General features: G+C 39.3%; 1 protein-coding gene across 1 annotated transcript; it reads right to left on the bottom strand.

Moving 5' to 3' along the window:
- Positions 1–864: 864 nt before the first annotated feature.
- On the bottom strand, positions 865–3477 carry hoxb13a (homeobox B13a). Its single transcript, XM_026357037.1, has 2 exons — positions 2465–3477; positions 865–1499 (listed from the first exon to the last, which is right to left on the bottom strand). Exons 1-2 carry the CDS (start codon positions 3189–3191, stop codon positions 1252–1254), a joined length of 975 nt encoding a protein of 324 aa, XP_026212822.1. The 5' UTR covers positions 3192–3477; the 3' UTR covers positions 865–1251.
- Between the last annotated feature and the right edge of the window lie 18986 nt (positions 3478–22463).

Genomic DNA, 22463 nt, shown 5'->3' on the forward strand with positions numbered 1-22463 from the left:
AGACCAGTCAAGACAAGGCTCTGCTGTCGTAAAATGACGGGAGAGAGAGAGAGAGAGAGAGAGGAGCTATAGATGGTGAAGTCTCAAGGTCAAGGGCTGTCACACACACACACACACACACACACACACAATGGAGGCTACAAAGATATTGAGAGCAATTAAACATATCTATTCATATCTGTTCTGTTCAAATCATTTGCACGAAAAAGATATTTGAATTCAGTCTTTAACTTCTAAAGAATTTCACAATTGTATTATTTTCTGTGTTGTTGTTTCTATAACATTTTTGCGTATTATTGTATTAGTGTAATAATAATAATAATATTAATAATAACAATAATAATATTGTCTGTTGCTCTTCATATCTGACTGAATAAGACATGCCATCATTTGTTTGGAGACATTATGTAAGCAGCTTCTCAAATGAAACCTTTCTCACTAAACCAGCGACGCAAAAACATCCTGACTTTCGTGCGTAAAATGGTGATTGAACTAAAGACTTCGAGCTGAATGTGTGGAGCGGTTTGTTCACACGGGTCCATACAGGCCCGTGAAAATGATAGTGGGAAATAGATAGCGCTGTTGTGGTGATGTTCCAGACGGAGGCCAGATTCAACTATGAATCCGCGGTCTCATAAACTCTTTGAAACTGCATGAGAAATGTACATTAATCTGCTGTTTGGCCATTTCGCAGCCCACGATATGAACATCACGCACATTTTACGCACAACACAGAATTCAAAGTTGTCATATTGTCTTAGTTCTAGTCTTCATATTGATTCATTTAAAGATATAAGATCTACAGACTACATCAGGATTAAAAGAATTTATTAAGTGTTGCAGTATACTTTGATTACTGGTTTACATGAGATATAAACAATGTTGACAGAGTAATAGAGTGTTTTCAGCTATTAGCTACTGGGCACGGACATCACTGACAAACAGTAAAACACAGACAGTAGACAGACACTTACATCAAAGCAGGCAGGAAGGTGCTGTATTAACAAGATGCCTCTGATAGAAAGCTGCTTTATCAAAGGGCTTTGGTTCTTTTCTGTAATCTTAGTTTGTCCTTTATGTCTTTTTTTTAGGTTTCTTTCGTGGTCTGACGCGCTGTCCCAGTCCTCCAGCGAGCAGTACCACGTCGAGTTTCTTATTTTCTCTACTTTTTGTCTCAGTTTGTTTTTAATGTGTTACACTCAAATGCACAGTCCCTTCACTCAATCGTCCGCACAGCACAGGGTCCGCATGCTATGGCGCGCTGCTCTTCACTTTGGCCACGAACTTCTTCTCCTTCACCCTCCTGTTCTGGAACCAGATGGTGATCTGCCGCTCCGACAGGTTGGTCACAGCTGAGATCTTCCTCCTCTTGTCCTTGGTGATGAATTTGTTGGCGGCGTACTCTTTCTCCAGTTCTTTGAGCTGGATCTTGGTGTACGGTATCCGCTTCTTTCTGCCTCGGCGGAAAGGCGAGCCGTCGTGCTGGTGCGCCACCACATCTGTTTGAAAGCGGACAAAGAGAAGAGGGCATACAGGCGGTCTGAGGACGAGGCTGCACACACCGGGACACATCCATCCATCCATTCATTCATTCATTCATTCATTCATTCATTCATACACGTTGATGTTGCATTCATGTGTGGTGTATGTGGCTTAGAGGACAAGCAGGGCAGCGGCTTTATGGTTGGAGCTGCCTGCCATCCATCCTGCAACACAGACAAGCAACATGGTGGACGTCTGCTGTCTGCACGCGGCGTGGCCATAAACCTGACCTGCACTTTGTGTTTCTCATATTGTCTACTCAGCTGTTAGAACAGACACAGTGAATCTCCCCTTTAGATTGTTTCATTTTAATAAGGTTAATATTAATTTCATTCAGATGCCCTCTGTGAATAATACATTCAGACCTCTTAATGAGGACTGACTGTTATTTAAAACCACAAATTAATAAGCCTTTCAGCTGGACCATTAATTTCATTATTATTATTCTGTTAGCGTTTATATCTTAATGCTAACATAGTAATAAGAGCATGTTTATTATAAAATGAATGTGTCAGAAACAAAGAACCGTTTAGGTCATGTTGGTTTTGCCTTATTGAGCATGTGCTAACTTCTCCAATGTGTCTTATACTGTGATAAACTGATGGTTTGCTTCTGAACAGCTTGTCTTGTTTTGCGTATCAGCTGCATACACCTCGCTCAGAGCAGATGGTACTGTTTGAGAGGTGATTAATATCAAGTCTCTGCTAAAAGCAGAAAGAACTTGTTAAATTAAGAGTGCAGCTTCCCTCCAAATAAATAGAGACTGTGTTTGATGTCGTTAATTCATTTAAAGGTTGAAATAACTGTTCTGAATCAGATATGAAGCCGTTAACTAGGCCTCGGTGTTGTCTAGCTCTAGTTTCTATACATGCCTCCAATGTGCACATTGACACAGGACACAGGAGAGTTAATTCATGCCTACCCGCCAGCGCGGACTTCCAGAGGTGCCCGGCTTGTCCCTGGTCCTTGGAGCAATACATCTGTCCGCCCCAGCCGTTGGTCAGAGCCCAGGGTTGGTAGGTGTCCATAGGGAGCAGGGTGTCATGGCGCGGCTCTCCAGCTCCCAGCGTCTGGACCACCGACACGTCCAGATAGCTGGCCATGGACTGGTATGGGCTCGGGTAGCCGTGATAAAAGGCAAACTCTTTGGCCCGGTGGTTTGGGTATTCATCAGTGCTCACTGTTGTGTCCATATACTGCGAGCTGAGCGCGGCTCCAGTCGCCTGAGTGCACGACTTGAGAGAACTCCGCCCCATCCTGCACGGGTAGTAGCCGTTACCAAAGTAGCTGTACGGTAACGCGGTGGCGGTGGAGGAGCTCTGGTGAGGCACAGCGGCTGCTGGGCATGGTCCAGCTGCGCACTGCTTCCCCGATGACGCGCCTGTCTCACTGGAGCCTGAAGCAGACACGTCCACTGTGGAGTACCCAGCCGAAGAATGCACCAGGCCGGACGGGTGGCCGCCCAGAGCAGCGGCGGCCGCTGAGTGCGCCATAATGTTGCGGCACTGACTCGCTGCAGTTGCTGCGGCGAAGTTTCCGCTGCCCACCAACCCCTCCATGTTCTTGTTCAAGTCGTCCAGGTTGTTATCATACACAAACATTACCGTTTCCGCTGGCCAGCGAGGGTTTAAGACCAGGGAGGCTGTCATAGGCGCTCCTTTCCCGGTCTGCTCTCCGTGTCCTCTCAGGTCCGGTCCTGTGCGCTAATCTGCTACATTGGCTGAAAAAAGCAAACTGGTGCGCATTTATTCTTCTGTGACCGCTGGCTGTCTTGCGCAAACACACTCACACACACACACTCACACACACACAGAGAGCTCAGGTAATTCAGATGTACCGTCACGCGCCCTGTAGTAGTCGTAACACGCGTGCGCTGCCTTGCTGCGCCGTTAAGTGTCGGCGCTCGCTCGGAGGCAAAGACTCCCGGTAACCGGCCGGACCTTCGGTTACATCCCAGCCGCAGCTTTGACGCAACAAGCTGCCAGGACCAGAAGAGGAGGGGGAGGACGCGAGTCCATTGGCTGAGACCTGATGAACACGTGACGGGACAAGAAGGGGGGGCAAACGAGAAGAAGAGACTTGTTGGGGATTGTCAATCAAAGACAAATATTTTTATGAGGCTCGAGCTGTGGCACGAGAAACGCAGATTGGTCTCAGCTTCCTGAATGTGCTGCTTCACTTTTGGCAGCTGCATCAAGTCAAACTTTCGACTTTGGTCTCTAACACCCAATGTCTCAGTGTCTCAGTGACACTCAACAAAGACATCATCTGAACATTTGAACAAGGACAAACGCTATAAACAAGGTCTAAAAGAGCCAGACTATCGATCAGGTTAAATTAACTTAATACACATGACCTGCGCTGAAAAAAAATATAAATTAAAAAAAATAAAAAATAAAAAAAAAAATATATATATATATATATATATATATATATGGTACAAATGTGTTAAACCAGTGATACTGGAGGACATCTCAGATTAAATACGTACCCTCGTATACGTGTCCCTCTCCTGTCGTCTAAGTGAGGGAAGAGTAAAGATAATTTATTTTATTTGGACTATTATAGATTTAAGGCGCATCTGTGCGTGATGACTTGTCCGCCTGAATGTAATTATGAATTTAGGTGAGATTATGTTTGCGGTCCATTCTTTAAGTATGTGACACACTGCGCAAACCTAAATGTCTGTATTTATACATGAAAATGATGGTGCTTGTCCTCAGTAATCCTTTCTGTAGGCCAGATGAAGGTAAACCTCTTTAACTGAGGTTTCTACAATGCGCATAAGACGCCATGTTTTTGCACATTACTTTAGTTGGAGACATGATTGAACTTTATCCTGGCAACATAATTAAACATGATGTAAATCATTTTATACAAATGTGATCTACGCGGAAACCATGAGATTTGGAGTCATCTCTGCGGTTGGACATGTTTGCCAAGACGGGAGTTAGTAAACTTCGAGTGCTGGGAGCTGGGTAAAGGGTGATAGAGCTGATTGTTAGGTATTAGGTATAATTATTGTATTTGTTTCACCTTTATTTTTCGGTTTCCTCATCATTGATTATTGTGTTTTCTTATTAATCTTAATACTACTAGCCCGTAGGCTGAGAAGGTCCATATTTCTTTACATGCATCTAGTATTAATTACGCACAGCGCACCGATTGTTGCCTGACATCTCAATAAAATAAAATAAATGTAAAATACAATTCAGAAGTCATATCTATTCAGGTCAGGCTCATGTGTGATTCTTCTCCAAGTGGTGGATGAAGGTGGCAGCGTGCAGGAGAGCGGGACATGAAGCGTGGAGATGAGGCTGGGGTTTTCTCCGCTGCCCGTTTATCTGGAACGGAGTCGGAAGCCGGAGATTTGACTCTTGGAGACAGATATATTAATAATACAGGACCAAATTTCAACACATAGATGAAACAAAACGACAAATTAAAGCTCGCTCATGAAACGCATTTTTCAGCAAAGTAATCTAAAAGCAGCAGAAGCAGAATCTTTAAGGTGTTACGACATTTTCTCTGAGATGAAAGTAGAACTGAGGCACTTATTCAAAGTTATTTCAAATATATGAAAACATTTGTTCTCAAGGACAAGAAGGAAAAGTCAGGTTCAAGTGAAATAAAGAAAAATAACGAAGTGACTTTTTGGATACAAATAAATGTCCTGGTAAAATAACACCTGAACATGAACGGCCACAGCTGAAGGGCAGATTCGCACCAACTGGTTGCTGGCGTAAAAGCTTTTGCACTGAACAGACGCTGAAGTGTCCAAACAGCGTCGGTCCCGCAGGAGACAAACACACAAACCACCCAGACAGTGCGTCTGTGTCCCATAGTGCGGACTGCCGGGGGAAAGGTGTGTGCGGGGGTCAGACTACCCCCCCTAAGGGTCAAGGTCAAGTTTAACACGGAAAGACGGTGTGTGTGTGTGTGTGTGTGTGCGAGGGGTGGGGGGTGGGGGGGGGGGTGGGTGGGGGGGGGGGGGGGGGTTGCAGAGAAAAAGATAGACAGATGTAATGAGCTCAAGTTCAAGGCTACCACACACCTTGAAGCTTCCTCAGTTTATTTGTGTGTCTTTGTGTGTGTGTGTGTGTGTGTGTGTGTGTGTGTGTGTGTGTGTGTGTGTGTGTGTGTGTGTGTGTCTGTGTGTGTGTGCAGGCGACACAGAAGACGCCACGGTGTCTCAGTGATGGGTCCTATATAACCAGTATAACTGGTATAAAGACAAACACCCAGGCTGCAGCTCACTTAAACAATCATTAACTAAAGTGAAATCCTCAGAAACCCGCGCGTTTAAAGGAATCCTGATCACAGAGTTTAACATCCTCTGAGAACATCTTCTACATCGCGCTTCTCCATTGAACAGCAACATTTGGGATTTTCAGCCTCAGTTAGTAACATATGAATCCGCCATGACTGTGTCTTTTTAACATGTTCCAGTATTTCAAACAGAGGAATAAACGGTATTTAATATTTGCAGAGAAATCCAAAACTTTCAAAAGGAAAACTATGATTTGGATTAAAGGGTTAATTCATCTGACAGCCGGGATTGAACTGAGTAATAAATTGTACTTACATTTCTGTATTTCTCATATTCTATGGACGGAGTTCGTCTTTATTTGATACACGTCTGGATTTCTGGAATAAATATTACCTTACTGCAGAAATGTACATGAACAAACGATATTAACACAATAACAATTTTATGCAAACGTTAAAGGGCATGTATAGCGCGTTGGTGGTTGACATGTCTGTCCCTAAATATGTGAGTAATTATAACTGAAAAGAATTGAAGAAGTGTTATGCGTAAAACCAAATCATTTAAATGCTCGGGTAACATCTTCCGTTAATAACTCACTAATTTAATAACTCCAGTGTTCAAGATCATATTTTAACACCTCATTTAAAGACAGTTTTTACTTCGCATATGTAGCATACAGTAACTGAACAACCATAGATTTTATTTTCAAAGGCCTATATAGGCCTTATAGTCATAACCTACACAACGTTTGCACACATAATTTTAAGTGTCTGATAGATTTTTATTTGAATGTATCAGTCATGTTTCAGTTCAGTTCAGTTGAAGATAACTGGAAAACGCGCACATTTTATTTATTCTATCGAAAAACTGGTCATACACGTAAAAGAGGAGCTGAAGGAAACACGACTCAGTGGCTTAGCCAACCAAATAATGTGTCGTTAGGGTTTCCGAGAACCCGGCGCTAAAAGTGCGATTTTTAAAACCCTTTATGTTGAGAAACTTGGATGGATTAGACCAACGCATGGGCTTAGTGACGTCCTACAAGTAGAAACACTTTCTGAAATTAGTTTTCTTGTTTTTATTCATATAATACAGCAGCACAATATACACTAAACAATTAGGACACTGTTAGAGAAGACAACCAACAGGAATATCTCAAGTATAACATAACATTATATTTGATATTTTATTATTTATTTTATTAAAAAAAAAAAAAAACAGTGTCCTGTGAGTAGAGGAGCAGTGGATCCCTTTCTGTGCAACAGTTTAGCTTTCTCAAGTGAGCTATGTGTTTTTATCCAGGTGTAATTAGGCTTTGACTCCTCTTGATTGGGTGTTGCCAACACTTTAAGAAATGTGTTCCACATTGGTCCATTTGGTTTGTTTCATATCCAACATCAGTTTCCTTAACGTAGAAATGGGCCTGGGTTCCTATGGGTTCAACTAACATCAGAGCAAATGTAGTCTATATAAACCAGCCATATAACAGAGGGGGGGGTTCACATGACAATTTAAGGAAATTACAAACCAAAAAGTGCTGAGTCAAAATCTGTTTCTCCACTTAACATGTGGTGGACATATGACTCAACATGATCCACACGGTTTCAGCACCGGATATAAAGACAGTTACAGTGGGGGCTCGGAAACATTGGTTCATGCAAACGGCACCAGGAGGACACTTTTTATTCCTCCATGTTGTCAGTGCTGCTTCCACTTCTACAGCCAATCACATACATATATAATAGAATGATGAAGTTTTTTAATTTAATTTATTTTTTATTAGGTTTTATTCATTTAACAATAAAAGTGCATCTTTATTTCTGTGGCAGACTTTTAAGCAAAACATTTTGTGACTTGTAAATATGAAAGACTATAACCCACAGGTTTTTAGGTCTATCTTTACCTGGACTGACTTAACTTTAACAAAAGGCAACTTTACTTCAAGCTTTGCCTGATGCTTCACCTGAGGCCTGGAGCTGTACGTGTGAAGGCAGTAGCTATTCTCACACAGTTTTAGGAAACTGACCAAATGTTGAGACATTCAGTTTCACGTTTCCTCTTCATTCTTTGTCTTAGAATGAGATCACTAACTTTGAAGCACCTTACAGTAGTCAATGTAAACAAATATGTACAATAAACACAAATGGCTAATATTACAGAAGGGCACTTTTGATTAAGAGTGGGGGCCTGAGCCCCCAGAGCCACCCCCTCTGCACATGCCTGTTCTTCACAATCCTGAGCCACATATTTTTTAGAAAAGCTGAAAATTGATCTTTCAGTCTAATGATATAGTTTACCCAATCACTCTGTATACTATTTCAATCTGCTTTTCTCAGTTGTAGGTAAGAACGACATCATCTGTGCTGTGTTCCAGCAGCACTGGCAGCCTCTCATTTAGCTCCATACTTCATTATTACTGTGGCCCATTAAACTGCCTGCAGCCAACCGTATCTGACTTCTGTGTGAAATCCAGGTCATGAAACTGAAGAAATTGAAGTTAGGTGCAGATGGTGGCTTATTTGTTTCCTACATCAGTCTCCTCTTTGTCCTCCATTGAAAACAAGGACAGTTGCGTGGGTTAGTTAATAGTTTCCTGCTGTCATGTGCATCTATTCTCTGATGTGCTACATCTTTTTGATCTAATAGGAACTAGAACTCTGCCATGATTTTCTATATTCAGAAGTATTCAGGAAGAAAAACGATTGTTGCAACACTGTGTGTCTCTCCTGTAAATCTGTGTCAATAATTAAATGATTTTACATTCAATCAATCAAAATCTATCCATACACATCAAAGTGTTAAAATGTAAGATAATGTTGTCACATCCGCTCCGTGAAGTACTGGACATACTGTTGCTGCATGCATGATAGGCTCAATCCAACATCACATCACCAACATTGACATGTGTTTGTCATTATGGAAAAGTTAGCATAAACTGTGTGATTTGGTGAGAAACAATAAATGTAAATACTTTCACTTTCTGAAAATCTGCCTTATACCTCAGTGAACGAATCTAGTGTCCAGTCAAGATATTAAGAGAATTTGCAGAAATATGCTTGTCATTTCTCACATGCATGGTTTCCTATGTAAATGTTTTTGTCAGACCATTCTGTAATTTAACATTTAACCCCATGTGACAGATGTGGTTCCAGAGGTAACAGGCACACTGGTTTTCCTGTGTTTGTCAAAATATGTATTTATCTTAGTAAAACTAGGTTCAACTATGAGACAGGTCCTCAGGATGTGTAATATACAAGATTTACCATGAAGCGATTACCAACAAATCTGTAATTAATTGCAAATCCACAGGTCAAATGGTGACCAAGTTAGGGAGATGGACCCTGGGCTACTGGGGTCTTGGAGCGTGTGTCTGCTCTGACCTTGTATCCTGGTTGTATGATACAGTATTATACAAGGTCACCACCACTTCCACCTTTACAACCATGCAACACTTATTTTAACTGAACAAAAACTAAATAAAGTTCACTTTTGTTTTAGATTGACATACTGTAAATATGATTTATATGGTCTGTGCTTTTTGACCATATATTACCTGTACACACAACTCTACTGTCAGTGCAGCAGATAAACAACTGATTTGTAGGAGGTTGTTGTTCCTGGCGATGATGACTGCTGATGACCATTTTTTACCACTGTACACTCAGCAAGCTGCCATTCGGTGTAAATCAAGTCTGCTTTCTCTGAAGTCACTCAATACACAACCCCCAGTAAAGGCAGGAACAGCACTGATTAGAAACACATTTGTTAAAGCAGCCTGTTAAAACTTCCACAAAATATTAAGTTTTCTAAAACAATATTAAGAAAATATTGGCAGCTTTCCTATAATTGTAATAAAATTTTATCATAGATAAACCAATGTTAATGTGTTAATAAACAAATTATTTTATATTGAAAAACAAATACATAATTAATTTTAAAAGATTGTGGTGAACAGTGTAAATATTCATAAATATAAATTAAATATAAATTTTAGGCATATCACACAACATTTCACTTAAATATTGTACAACAGGCACCAGTTGGCATAGCTTGATATGATTACACAGCAGTGTGTTCCACTGCATCCATTGTGCCTTGTGTCCTTGATCTTGACCTTGTTGAGCACTTAACAAGAGGAGAATGTCTGTGCATGTGTGTAAACAGGGAATGGGGTGCGGTGGGGTGGTAGGGATTGACTGTGGTGACACAACAAAAGTAAAAACAGATGTACTTCATTAATTACCACTGTCAAACACTGAAAACTCAATTTAACCAGGAGAAATCATTTCTGCCTTATCTTGAGGAAAACCTACATTTTTAATTTTTTATCACAGATGAAGTTTCCTTGTGTGCAAACCTACAAATCAGTTTCTGTGCTTTCTCTACAGTGATGCATAGTCTATTGTTTAAATAAGTGTAGCTAACTTAAAATAATAAAGTACAGCAGCAACAAAGGAAGCAATTACATTTCTAGACCAATGGGAGGCAGTAACTTGCAAAAGCCGAAAACTTGTAAGCTAGTACTAGTGGTATCTAAGCACCCCGGCACATTATGGACCCAGTTCCTCAATGACGCATTGCAGTTGAAAAGCAAAGAACACTGACCTCGGCATATCTGTTTTAACAATTAACCCCAAATACTGCTCAAGTAAACAGATCATCTAAATGTCTAGAAGTGGCCAATTGAATTAAATATGTTACATTGTTATGTTATAGAATCATTTTATATTTGACTTTCAGTAACTTAGTTGATTGAAATAGTAATTCTTTGTTGTGTATAATATATCAACAGTATATATAAAGTATATGTACAAGTCAAAATCAAAGGTACTACAAGTGTATTACACTAAATAGATTTTGGCTAGTACAGAATACATTTCTTAGTTCACCTTTTAAGGCAATCTGTTAGTATGCTTGTAAGTAAGTAGGGTTAACTAATTTTGTAAACTAGAATTGACAGTGTATTTTAATTCTAGTTGTTGGACTTTATTTCAAAATTTAGCATTAGCCTGAAAACACATTAATGCCAAAGTGTCAGAAAATTAACATAAATCATAGTAAATAAAATATTATATTCTAGATAAAAACCAATTGTGGTTATACAGGTTTTCTTGACTGCTATAAGACACACCTAATGAAACTATGCACAATTTCCTCACAAATTCAAACTTCCAGGTCAAAACCAAACTTTTCACTCAGAACCATGTAATTTTACATCTAAACCAAAACAATTAAATAAAGCTTACACCAGTAGTCTTATTCATGCAGTCAGATGGATGTTGGAAACTTGACATCATTACATTTGAAGCTGTTTATTAGAGCTGAGAAAGAATTCTTATTATTATTGTTATTACTATTTTACAGTTTTTATTATTTTACATGCATTGGTCAGATCTGAAGTCACACTGTCGAAACCCTTCACACTGTCAGTGAAACTAGTCTACTCTATGTAAACTGTAAACTTTATCTTTTTCATACTCCACTGACACAGTATATTTGCAGCATACTTTTCAAATACAAACAAATTGTTGTCAAAACTATTAAAAACACATTCAAAACATAACAATGGCAATTTCTTCCATTTTTGTAGAGGAAATTGGTTTTCTTTAAAATTTATCTTAACTAATAATAATTAATAAAGTTTATCTTATCTTCTTATCTTTCCAGTGAAATGAAATAATAATCAAATTGCGTTTTGCAGATATTGGAATATTGTGAATATTTATATAAAAATAAGAAGAATCTTATAATCTCTATTTTTTGTTTGCTTTTATTTCAGTAAAATTGCCCCATGCAAATATTAAGAAATAAGGGATCCTGAAGTAAACTTTTATATTTCTGATTCATTCATTGTTACAGATACTATAGTACAGTTTACAGAGTAAAAAGATCGGAACACAACAACTGGTCAAACAAAATTATTTTTAAAGTGTTTTGGTGGCTTGAATGAGTGTTTGATGATTAACTGTTTGCCCAAGATGCGTGTTGGTGATGCAGACTGTATGAAGGGTTTTGAAAAAGTTACTTTGGAGAAATACCATGTGAAGGATTCAGACATGACGACTGGTGGTAGATCTGTCACATTATATATATTATATATATAAAATATATTTTTGTAATGTAAATATAATGCCCTATCTGCAGAATAAAAACTTAAAAATCTTTAAGTTCACCGGCATAATATAGTTTGACAACAAGGCATCACACTTGATGACTGATTTGCCACCTTTTCTACAGAATAACCCAAATCCTTCATGTGGGGCCATTTTGTAGGCCTCCACTGACATCATTTAAAATGAGCAGCTGCTGCTGCCAGCCCATCAGGGTCCAGTATTGTAAGAACACAGACTTGTAATTCAAAGGATATAGCTTTTTCTCTGTTAACAGTCAGAATGTGAAGGCAGGTCTCCCTGTGTGGTGGTCTGTTCCCTCAGTGGCCAACAGGAGGGAGCCTTGTACCTCAGTGTAAAGCTCAGGTGATACATCACCTATGGCTCACACAGCCAAAGTAAACAGCTCTGATAAAGAAAGACAGACAGCAGACAGGTAATGTTATCAAAATCAGTGTCAGTAGGTGCAAAGCTAAGCAAGAGATAATAATTGCCTTTCTCACAACGTCTAAAAATCTCTGTCTGTCGTTTTCTGATCTTCAGTCAATAGTATTAACTAATGCAATGTGCTTAAAGTAATAACACAAAAAAATTCAGATCTTTTATGTCTTTATTGAAAACAACTATAAAAACCTCCTAGTGCGAGTGGAAAAAGTATGTGAGTATTGACTTCAAAAAAGCTAATTGGAGTCAGGTGTTAGCATAAGTTAAGAAATTTAGTTTGGAGATGTGGACTAGAGCTACTACCACTGACAAAAAACCCTCTTTGAGTTTGATCCCCACAAGAAGAATAAGCTTATGTGAGCCATGCCTCGCCAACAGGAGCTTTCAGAGGATCTATGATCAAGAATTGATGATTTACATAAAGCTGGAAAGGGTTATAAAGTGATGTCAAAGACTTTAGAAATTTACCAGTCTACAGTTAGACTACTACAAACAACCTACAAATGGAGACACTTTAGAACTGTGGCTACTCTACCAAGAAGTGGGCAGCCAGTCAAAATGACCCCAAAAGCACGTTAAACACTCATCAAGGAGGCAAAGAAACAACCCCAAGTGACAGTCAAACATTTGAAGACATCACTGGAACTGGCTAACATCTGTGTTCATGAGTCCACAGTGCATAAAACATTGAACAAGCATGGTGTCTATGGCAGGACACCACGAAGTAAGCTGCTGTCTATTAAAAAGAACATTGCTGCACGCCTGAAGTTTGCCTGAAGAAGTGCACAATGACACTCCACAGCGGTAAAATGTTTTGTGAAACTGTATTGAACTATTTGGAAAGGACACACCACACTACAAGTGGCATAAAAAGGGCACAGCATATCATCACGAAAACATCATCCCAACCAAGTGATACTACAGCTGAAACTCTGCAGAAGTTTGGTAATGCAACAGGACAATGACCCAAAACACACAACAGAATGGCTCAGAAAATCTAAATCCATCTTTTGGAGTGGCCAAGTCAGAGCCCAGACCTCAACCCAATAGAGATGCTATGGAACGACTTTAAGAGAGCCAAACACACACATGAGAAGTCCAAAGAATATGACAGAGCTAGAAAGTAGTTCTGCAGGAAAAATAGACTAAAATTCCTCCTGAACAATGTGCAGGTCTGATCCACAGCTACAGGAAGCGCCTGATTGAGGTTATTGCTGCCAAGGGGGTGTCAACCACTTAATAATTTCAAGGGTTTACACACTTTTTCCACAATCACTATGATAGTTGTTCTCAATAAATATTATCATCATTATCATTATTTTAGGCACATTATATTTGTTAATACTCTTGACTGAGATGAAGATCAGATCTTGTTTTATGACAAATTACTGCAGAAAACCACAGAATTCCAAAGAATTCTGAATTCACATGCTTTTTCTTGCCACCGTATGATAAAAAGGTAGCATTAGTGAAGATACATCTACAGATGGACAGCAATTCAACTGCAGAGTGGGTCTACTTATTGCAAAAAAACCCTTCTCCAAAACCCCCAGTAGTGTTGTGCAGTGTCAAGCTGCAAGTGTTTTTTTTTTTTGGAAAAAAAAACACGCAGCACTACAGTGTATATGGCCTAAATTAGGAACTGCTTAATAACACCAACATCATCCCAGCACTGAACTATGGCTATCCAGTATTCCTACAGGATAAACTAGGTGAATCCTAGAGCCGGTCCTGATCAATGTGGTGTCTAATATGTGTCTTGATCTCAATTCAAATATTTAATACCAGATTTTTTCACAAACACACACAGTGTTTCAGGTCATTTTTGGAGAGACCTCGGTCTACAGTGGCCAGGAAGTCGGTTCATGTAAATACAGGCTAATGACAGCCGTCCCATTGTTTCAAATGAGTAATCACAGGAATGGTTAGTCTACAGAAGCTTGTCTTCTTAACTCTATCACCACACAGCCCTATCTGCAGTAAAACTGAAATATACACAAGACAACTAAAATAACAGTTAGCTTGATGCTAAAATACAGGGGGATTTCCCATCGCTAACATGCTAATGGAAATTATGGCAATACAGTGGCAAGCTGACAGGTCTCACCTCTGTGCATGTGCAGATTGCCTCCTGTCATCAGGCAGTTTCTGCACCTCACAGTCTGATCAAAATGAATAATAAACAATAAGGTAATATGAAAGTCATTTCTGGTCTAATCCTTGACTATAAGGAATCTGAATTCTGCGCTCATGGGACAACACCACCATCAGCCTCATGGTTCCAGTCAATAAAACAGATCAGGTCAAAGTGGAAAATAACTGAGCTACCACAAAACTACAAACTACAGCAGAGCTGGTGACAATATAATTATTTCCAACATCTTGTAAAATGCTGCTACGTGATAGTCCCACATATTTGAAATATAATGAGCTGAGCTGTCCCTGCTGTTGCTCATGGCAGCAGCTGCTTTCACTGGTTCTTAACACAAAGCCCACAGATTTATTGAGAAAACACTACATCACATGTGGGCAGCACCATAATCTGCAGCAGAGTCAGCTGAAACAGAGGAAAACTGAACAGCTGTACATTTTAAAAACTTCATTTCAGCATAAAGATCATTCCTTTCAAGTCAGTTTGAACAGGTCACCAGTAACTTTGTATATATAATCAGTGTGACATGTGAGTTAACTGATCTAATTAGCATCAGTCACTTTATCTGTTCTTACTCGAGTGGATCAGTGAGTATGAATTAAAGGGAATCGTCTCAGTGACAATATTCTTAATGAATTACAATGATTACAACATTTGAAAACATGTGTTTCTCCCAGTTTTAGCCTGCATTTAAAAGTGCAAACAACAAACACAGAGCATTACCCAGCTTGGACAACTGCCCCTTACTTAGAAATGTCCTTATTTGTGTCATAATGGCATATTTTATCACAGCAAGCTGATCAGGAACTTTTTTTAATTTACACTCCTCTCCAGAAATATTGGAGAAGTGAGGCCAATTCCCCTTTTCTTGCTGCAGACTGAAAACATTTGGGTCTAACATCAAAAGATGAATATGAGACATAAGATCAACATTTCCTCTTTTATTTCCAGACTGTTGGTGTGACTGTTTCAAATAATAATAACACTAATGTTGCTGAATGTGTTATTTCAAGTTCACTTAACTAATTTTACCTTTTCTCTAAACTTGTAACACTATTAACTATTTATTCAACCTACAGTTTGTCCACTGGCTGTCTGGCCACCTCATAGCGACCACAGCACTACAGGAAGTTACTGCCAAGAAATATTGTGTGTCTCAGTTCAAATTCTAAACCTCCATACACTAGACTGTTTGGTTCAGCCTTTCCAGGTCACAGGCTTCATACAACACATTAAAGCCTGTAGTAGTGCCATTAGATACTGCAGTATATATACATATATATATATATATATATATATATATATATATATATATATATATATATATATATATATATATATATATATATATATATATACTCGTATATATTTGTAATTGACACTATTGGATATATTTGTGGACAGGCTGCCCCCTTGCGTTGCCAAGGGGTCAGGGTTTAGTGTTTTATCCAGGGACACTTCGACATATGGCCAGGAATCAGGGGGACACCAGGAATCAAACCACAAGGGATTCGTAGAAAACTGTCCTACCTATTGGGACACAGTCGCCCACAGCTTGATCCCAAGAAAAACCACAGCAAAATCATGTAATCTTATACCTACAACAGCAAAATCATGAACACAATCTGAAATGCTAAGTAAGTAGTCACTGCAAGTATGGATGCTGAAGAGCGTGGTGATAAATCAGATTCAACAACCATGTGTTTTACAGATACAAGTGTGTGATCAAAACTACCACTCCTCTGGGATAACAGGGTTTGGCAGGATGCGACAGCAACCAATGGAAAGCATTACATCTCTAAAAAGTCCTGGTGCTGAGACTGAAATCAAAGGCAACAAGAGGGCTCATTGGTATGCAGGGTCACAAATGAAGCTGTTTATCCTCCTGAGAGAAATATGTGCTCAATAGGTGTCTGCATGGGAAGTTATTCTTTCTTCTGCAATAAATGTGTTTCTAATAATGCCCACATCACTTAGCAGTCACAGTGGGAGCGATCTGCTTCTCTGAGACATATGTGCAACAAAGCACTTGCCACTGTTGTCAGTTAATTACAGACCATCCAAACTTTATCAATAATTGGCGAGCATATGACTGCTGAAAAAGGAGAATCTGCTCTGGATAAAATCTGGATGATCAAAGTCTATGAAAAACACAGTGTTGTCCTTAACTGTCCCAGGCAATGCAAATTTCCACCTACCATTTCAAACACAGTTTAAACCCATTAAAACATCCAGTTCAGTCCTGTACATTGCATATAGTACTGATGTTAGCCAAAATCTAACAGGGCATTGGTAAAACCTATTGCCTGTTAAAGAAGTATTTTACATTAAAAAATCTTTATTATGCAATTATTGCCAGGACTGTCCTCACAGTCAGGGAAACAACAGCAGTTTACAGTACATGTATGTGACAAGAACCTCTAGTGCCTGTGTGAATTATGATTCATATGACTGCATGAGACAAAAAAAGATTTGGGGTCACCCAGAAAAAATGTCTGACTCAGCCACACTACAATGAGAGCTAGGATAGGTACATGCTGGCAAACGTTCCTTGGCTGATTACTTAGTAACATGAAGTCAGTGTTTCTACCGATTACCTGCTGATTATCAAAAAGGAGGGAAAAACTAAATGTCCCACAGTCATAAACCTTCCTCACAGTATTATAAACCCATGTGCAGTATTTTCATAAATCTTTACCTGAATCAGACTTTCACAGGTACATTGATAACACATCCTAAGTAAGCTACTTTTTAGGCACAGCTAACCATGTCAGTTTCTTGTCCAACACTCATGTATTGTCTAAATAGCTTGAGACAAGGATTTTGCTAAATGTGTGTGTCCAACATGACCAGGCCCCTGTTGGGAAAAATAAAAAGGTTTAACAAACACCTTTGATGGAAAAGGCATAAATGCCGCACACTTAGGCAATTATTAGGTGCACTTAACGACAAGATAAAAGAAAATATCTGGATATGTATATGATTAGCAGGCATCAGAGACACTATTAGTTTATGAGCATCTCCCTTTCAGCCAGTCAAACTCCGGCATGCCTCAGTTGGGTATCTTGTAGGCATAGCCTCTGGAAAGGCACATTAGAATGACCTAATAAGACTTAAATATGTCTTTTAATCAGCAAACAAGCACGTTAGGATGTTCACAAAATCTGGCACACATGTTCCCCTTGTAATATGTGTGTATTTTGCCATCTAGAGCTGAACTTATCCACATGTCTACAGTACTTAGAACATTAGAAAAACTATTCTCATCAGCATCAGCTTCCTAACTCACTCAACTAAGATGGTAAACCTGAAAAATATCATATGTGCTCACCATCAGAAGGTTACCATTATTACACACATGCTGATGTACAACAGCTTCACTGAGTCCATCAACAAACAGTGTGGCACTACATGGCGCTATAACAGTGTATTAATGTTCATTCTACCTTTATCCCTAGGTTGTGTATACCTCTATTATTTTTTCAACATTTAATCTTTTGAATTAATAAAGTACCCATCTATCTATCCACCCATTTCCATTCATTCACTGTAGACTGTTAGTCTAATTTGTCCAGTATCAGCAGCCTCTCTGGTGACAGAACCAATCAAGAATTTAACAAGTTTAACAAGACCGGACAAGAACATACATAACTGTGTAACCTCAACAAAAGATGGAAATCACAATTTTTCTTGGGTTTTACAAAACCACACTGACCACTTGGCTAAAGTATTTCAAGCCTCAAGGACATCCTAAATGTTTTTAATCAGTCTTCTTGTCAGGATAAAAGCAGTGGAAGCCCAAAAACATGGCTGAAATTTTAAATCAGACTGCTAGCAGCTTTGGAACAGGCACTGGAAAGCAACTACCATATAGAATGCTACCCGTCACCTCAAAGAAGTACAAATGTCAGCAAGGCTTTAAGGCATCCCAGCCCAATGAAGAATTACTAATATAACCCAACACCACAAAAAACAAAATAGAAAAAAACAAAACATGGACCCTTTAGAATTTTAAATGAAGACATTAGCATATGTTGCAGGAACCCTGCTAGGTTGTTTCATTTGTAACAGATTCCGCGTGGGTGTACTTGGGGACGACACACATTTTCTGTAAGTTCTCAAAACATTATAACAACATGTGCAGCTGAGATACATATGTTTAACACATGTTGCATCAAGAAGTAATGCAACATGTGCATTGTTCCTAAAATACAAATATGCTGAAGAAGATTGTGAGGGTTTGATCAATGACAAAGAACAGGATACTTCTTCCCATAACCTCAAACTGAGGTCAGAGCATTCCTGTAACCACCAATAACCAAAAGATATCTGAAAATAATTTTTACATTGTTGCAATGTTAACAAATAACACTCTTTGTAAAATAAAATTAACTAGTCAACACTATCTATAAGTGTCAATATATTACCCAAAAGTAGGACACTCACAAGACAACAGCAGACAATTAAAGGTGGGGAAAAAACAATACACAGGTTCAGTCCAGTAGGTATTTATGAGGCAAATAGAGAAAACAGGCCAGGGTCCTATACTAAGTCCAAATAGACAACAAAGTCCAAAAGGGAGCAGGTAAGAGCAGAATCCAAGTCTAACAGGCTGGACTTTAAGGATCTAACCCTAACCCTAACCATGCAAGTATTAACAGGTTTACATGGAAGAACTGGCAGAAAAGCTGCTGAGAAGAAACAGGTGAACAGGCCAGTGGCTCTGACCGCACATATTATGAAAGAGACTGATCCTGGAGTCCCTCCGACCTCTGGTCAAACCCTCACTTGACCCCCTCCAACCTCAACTTGGAGTGGACGATGTCATCATACAACTGCTCCATCACACCTACAACCACCTGGACAAACCTGGGGATTTAGTGAGGATTGTATTTTTGATTTCTCCAGTGCATTTACTACCATCCAATCTGCAGAATTTAAAAACATGCAGGCTGACTGCCTGATTTTGTGGATCATGGACTACTTTGCCAAATGCCCCCAGTATGTCAGCCTGCAAAACTGTGTCTGACACTGTGGTTCTGTAGCACAGAGGACATGTCACTTCTTCTAGAACCTGTATACTTCAGACTTCAGGTACAACTCAGACTCCTGTCATCTTCAGAAGTTCTCTGATTACTCTGCAGTTGTAGGATGTATTCAGGGTGGGTACGTCACAGAGTACCTGGTGTAAACTAGTGTGGACTAAACCATCTTCAAGGGAGTCCTGTCACTCCTTTCTCTATACAGGGGGAGGAGGTGGAGGTCGTATCTGAGTACAAATAACAGGGAGTGTACTTGGACAATAAACTTAACTGGACTTAGAACTCATCAGCACTGTACAAAGGCTCAGAGCCGGATGTACTTTCTGAGGAGACTCAGGTCCTTCAACGTCTGCAGCACTATGCTGCTGATGTTCAATGAATCTGTGGTGGCCAGTGTTATCTTTTATGCTGTGGTCTGCTGGGGCTGTAATATGAAGGTGGCAGACACTAACAGGCTAACAAAAAATGATCAGAAGGACTGGCTCAGTTCTGGGGGTGAAGCTGGACCCTTTACATGCTGTAGCTGAGAGAACATGCTGTCCAAACTTGTCTCGATCCTTGACAATCTCTCCAACCCACTACACAGTGTGCTCATGGAGAGAGGAGTGAATAGCAGTGTAACAATTTCCCTCTGGGATTAAAAAAAGGGGATGAAGGCTGAGGGCATCTGGGGGGCAATGCAGGGATTGTGAAGAATCTGCCAGAAGGACAACCATCTCAGCAGCAGTGCATTAATCTGGCCTTTAAGATACACTGATAAGATGGATCCACTGACTTTACATTTGCATTTAGTCATTTAGCAGATGCTTTTATCCAAAGCAACTTACAAGTAGGATACAATGGTAGGCAGGGTAAGCGTGAGGCCACAGCTTGGATTTGAACCCCAGTCTCCCACATGGGAGGCGGTGATGTTACTACACTACACTAACCTGCCACACAGCGGGCCTTACATGACTACTACAACCCCATTTTGATGAGAGAGAGCAAGCAGCCGGTACGCTACTGCATTACTACACATAAAATACAGTACATAGGACTCAGAGAGCATAAGGAAAATCATTCACATGGTGTGGTGAATACCAAGCATTGCTCATTACCATCATTCTGGAGAAGCATGGTTGTGGCAGCATACTGTATAAGAGCCACCTTGTCTCTTAAAAGGTGTGTTTCCATACAACTAAACTGCAAACCCAGACTTAAACCACGTAGAGAACCAATAGAACATCTGTGGAGACACCAGACACCAGGCAATTCACAGACTCTTTCCATCCAGTCTGGAGGCGCTTGAGGGGATCAGTCAGGAAACATCCAGATGTGCAAAGGTTAAAGATAGATTAAATAATGGAAGATGGAATAATGGAAGCTGCTGCAAATGTGGCTTCTATGCAGTACTTAATTAAAAGTTCTGCAATATCTTAAAGAGTTCTGTTTTTTAATTTTAAATGGGACACATGCCCCTTAACAAAAAAGCCGGAACGGAGGATGTTCTTCCTGGGGCAACTGAAGAAACTCAACTTGAGAGTGATGATCCAATTCTACACTGCCATTGTACTGTTCATCCTTACATCATCCATCACTGTCTGTTGCAGTACAGCAGCAAACAGAACAGTCAGAGACTGCAGAATATCATCCACTAAGTTGAGAAGATCACTGACTGTAAACTTCCCCCCACTGATCAGCTGCGCTGCTCCTGGACCAAAATCGTCTTGATTCCATCTAACCCCAGACACTCCAGGGTCTTTGAACTGCTTCCCTCAGGAAAAAAGCTGACATCAATAAGGACCTCCACCAGTAGACATGAGAACAGCTTCTTCCCTGAAGTAATTTCCCTGATAAACAGCTGAACTGTACTGATCCAAACCAGACCTCACACTGTTCACTGGATCTCATCTCCCCTATTACATCATCAGCTGCCACTTCACTGTCCTACACCTTCAGTTTTTTTGACATAATCAATGGTTGTTGTCACAGGTCCAGATCCTTCATATACCAAATTCTCTGCATTGCTAAGTACTGTACATAATTCATTTCAGTGTTTGTTATTTGATGTTTATAACTGTGTGTAAATAGTTGAAGTTTAAATTCTGATCCCAATGTAATTTGATTAATATAGTCTATAGTCCGTTTATTGTGCTTCATGTCTGTGATGAAGTCACTTTTTGCACAGCTCCACTTGCATTTGTGAGATAATGTTAATATGCTCAATGAAAATGATTTTTTGTGCATATTGCATATACAAAATTAAACAAAATTTTAAAAAAGCTTTATTAATTTTGTGTAATAACATTATTTTATAAGATAAGATAAAGCTTAGATAAGATAAAGCTTTATTGTCATTGTACAGTCACACTTGGTACAACAGTACAACGAAATTGCATGTATTGCATTTGTATTGACAAAAAAGACCCAAACAAAACAAAATGAATAAATAAAAAGACAATATCAAATGGAACAAATGAAACATTCTGTTATTGTAATTTGTTTTCCTAAACACAGCTTTAAAACTACAATACCCCATAGCTGTTGAGTAAATATACTTCAATTAATTTAAGGTACTTGTACTTTAATTCATTCAATTCAGACACATTGCAGCTACACTTCTATTTCACTGCATAAAAAGGGAAATTGGACTTTTGTACTCCACAGCATTACATTGACAGCTAATGTTATAGATAATAAAATACAAAATACTATGAATTATTATAGGTATAAGTATAAGCCTACATCATTGTGAAATAATAATAATAACAATTTTTAATTAATGAATGATATTGAGTATTCCTACAGCGTCCTACTTCATTCACCTCTCCAGTTGCAGTAGGAAAAAAACAGAGGAGCCGCCCTTTAGAAATCAGAGCTGTCATATGTGATTCTAATACCCTGCAACTACTCACAAATGGATG

The sequence above is a fragment of the Anabas testudineus genome, chromosome 8 (assembly GCF_900324465.2).
Source record: "Anabas testudineus chromosome 8, fAnaTes1.2, whole genome shotgun sequence".
NCBI lineage: Eukaryota > Metazoa > Chordata > Actinopteri > Anabantiformes > Anabantidae > Anabas > Anabas testudineus.

Excerpts from the sequence above, each read along its gene's own strand:
- hoxb13a (XM_026357037.1), bottom strand. The coding sequence starts at position 3,191 with ATGACAGCCTCCCTGGTCTTAAACCCTCGCTGGCCAGCGGAAACGGTA. Across the intron at positions 1,500-2,464 it reads CTGGAAGTCCGCGCTGGCGG|ATGTGGTGGCGCACCAGCAC; the intron begins GTAGGCATGAAT and ends GCTTTCAAACAG.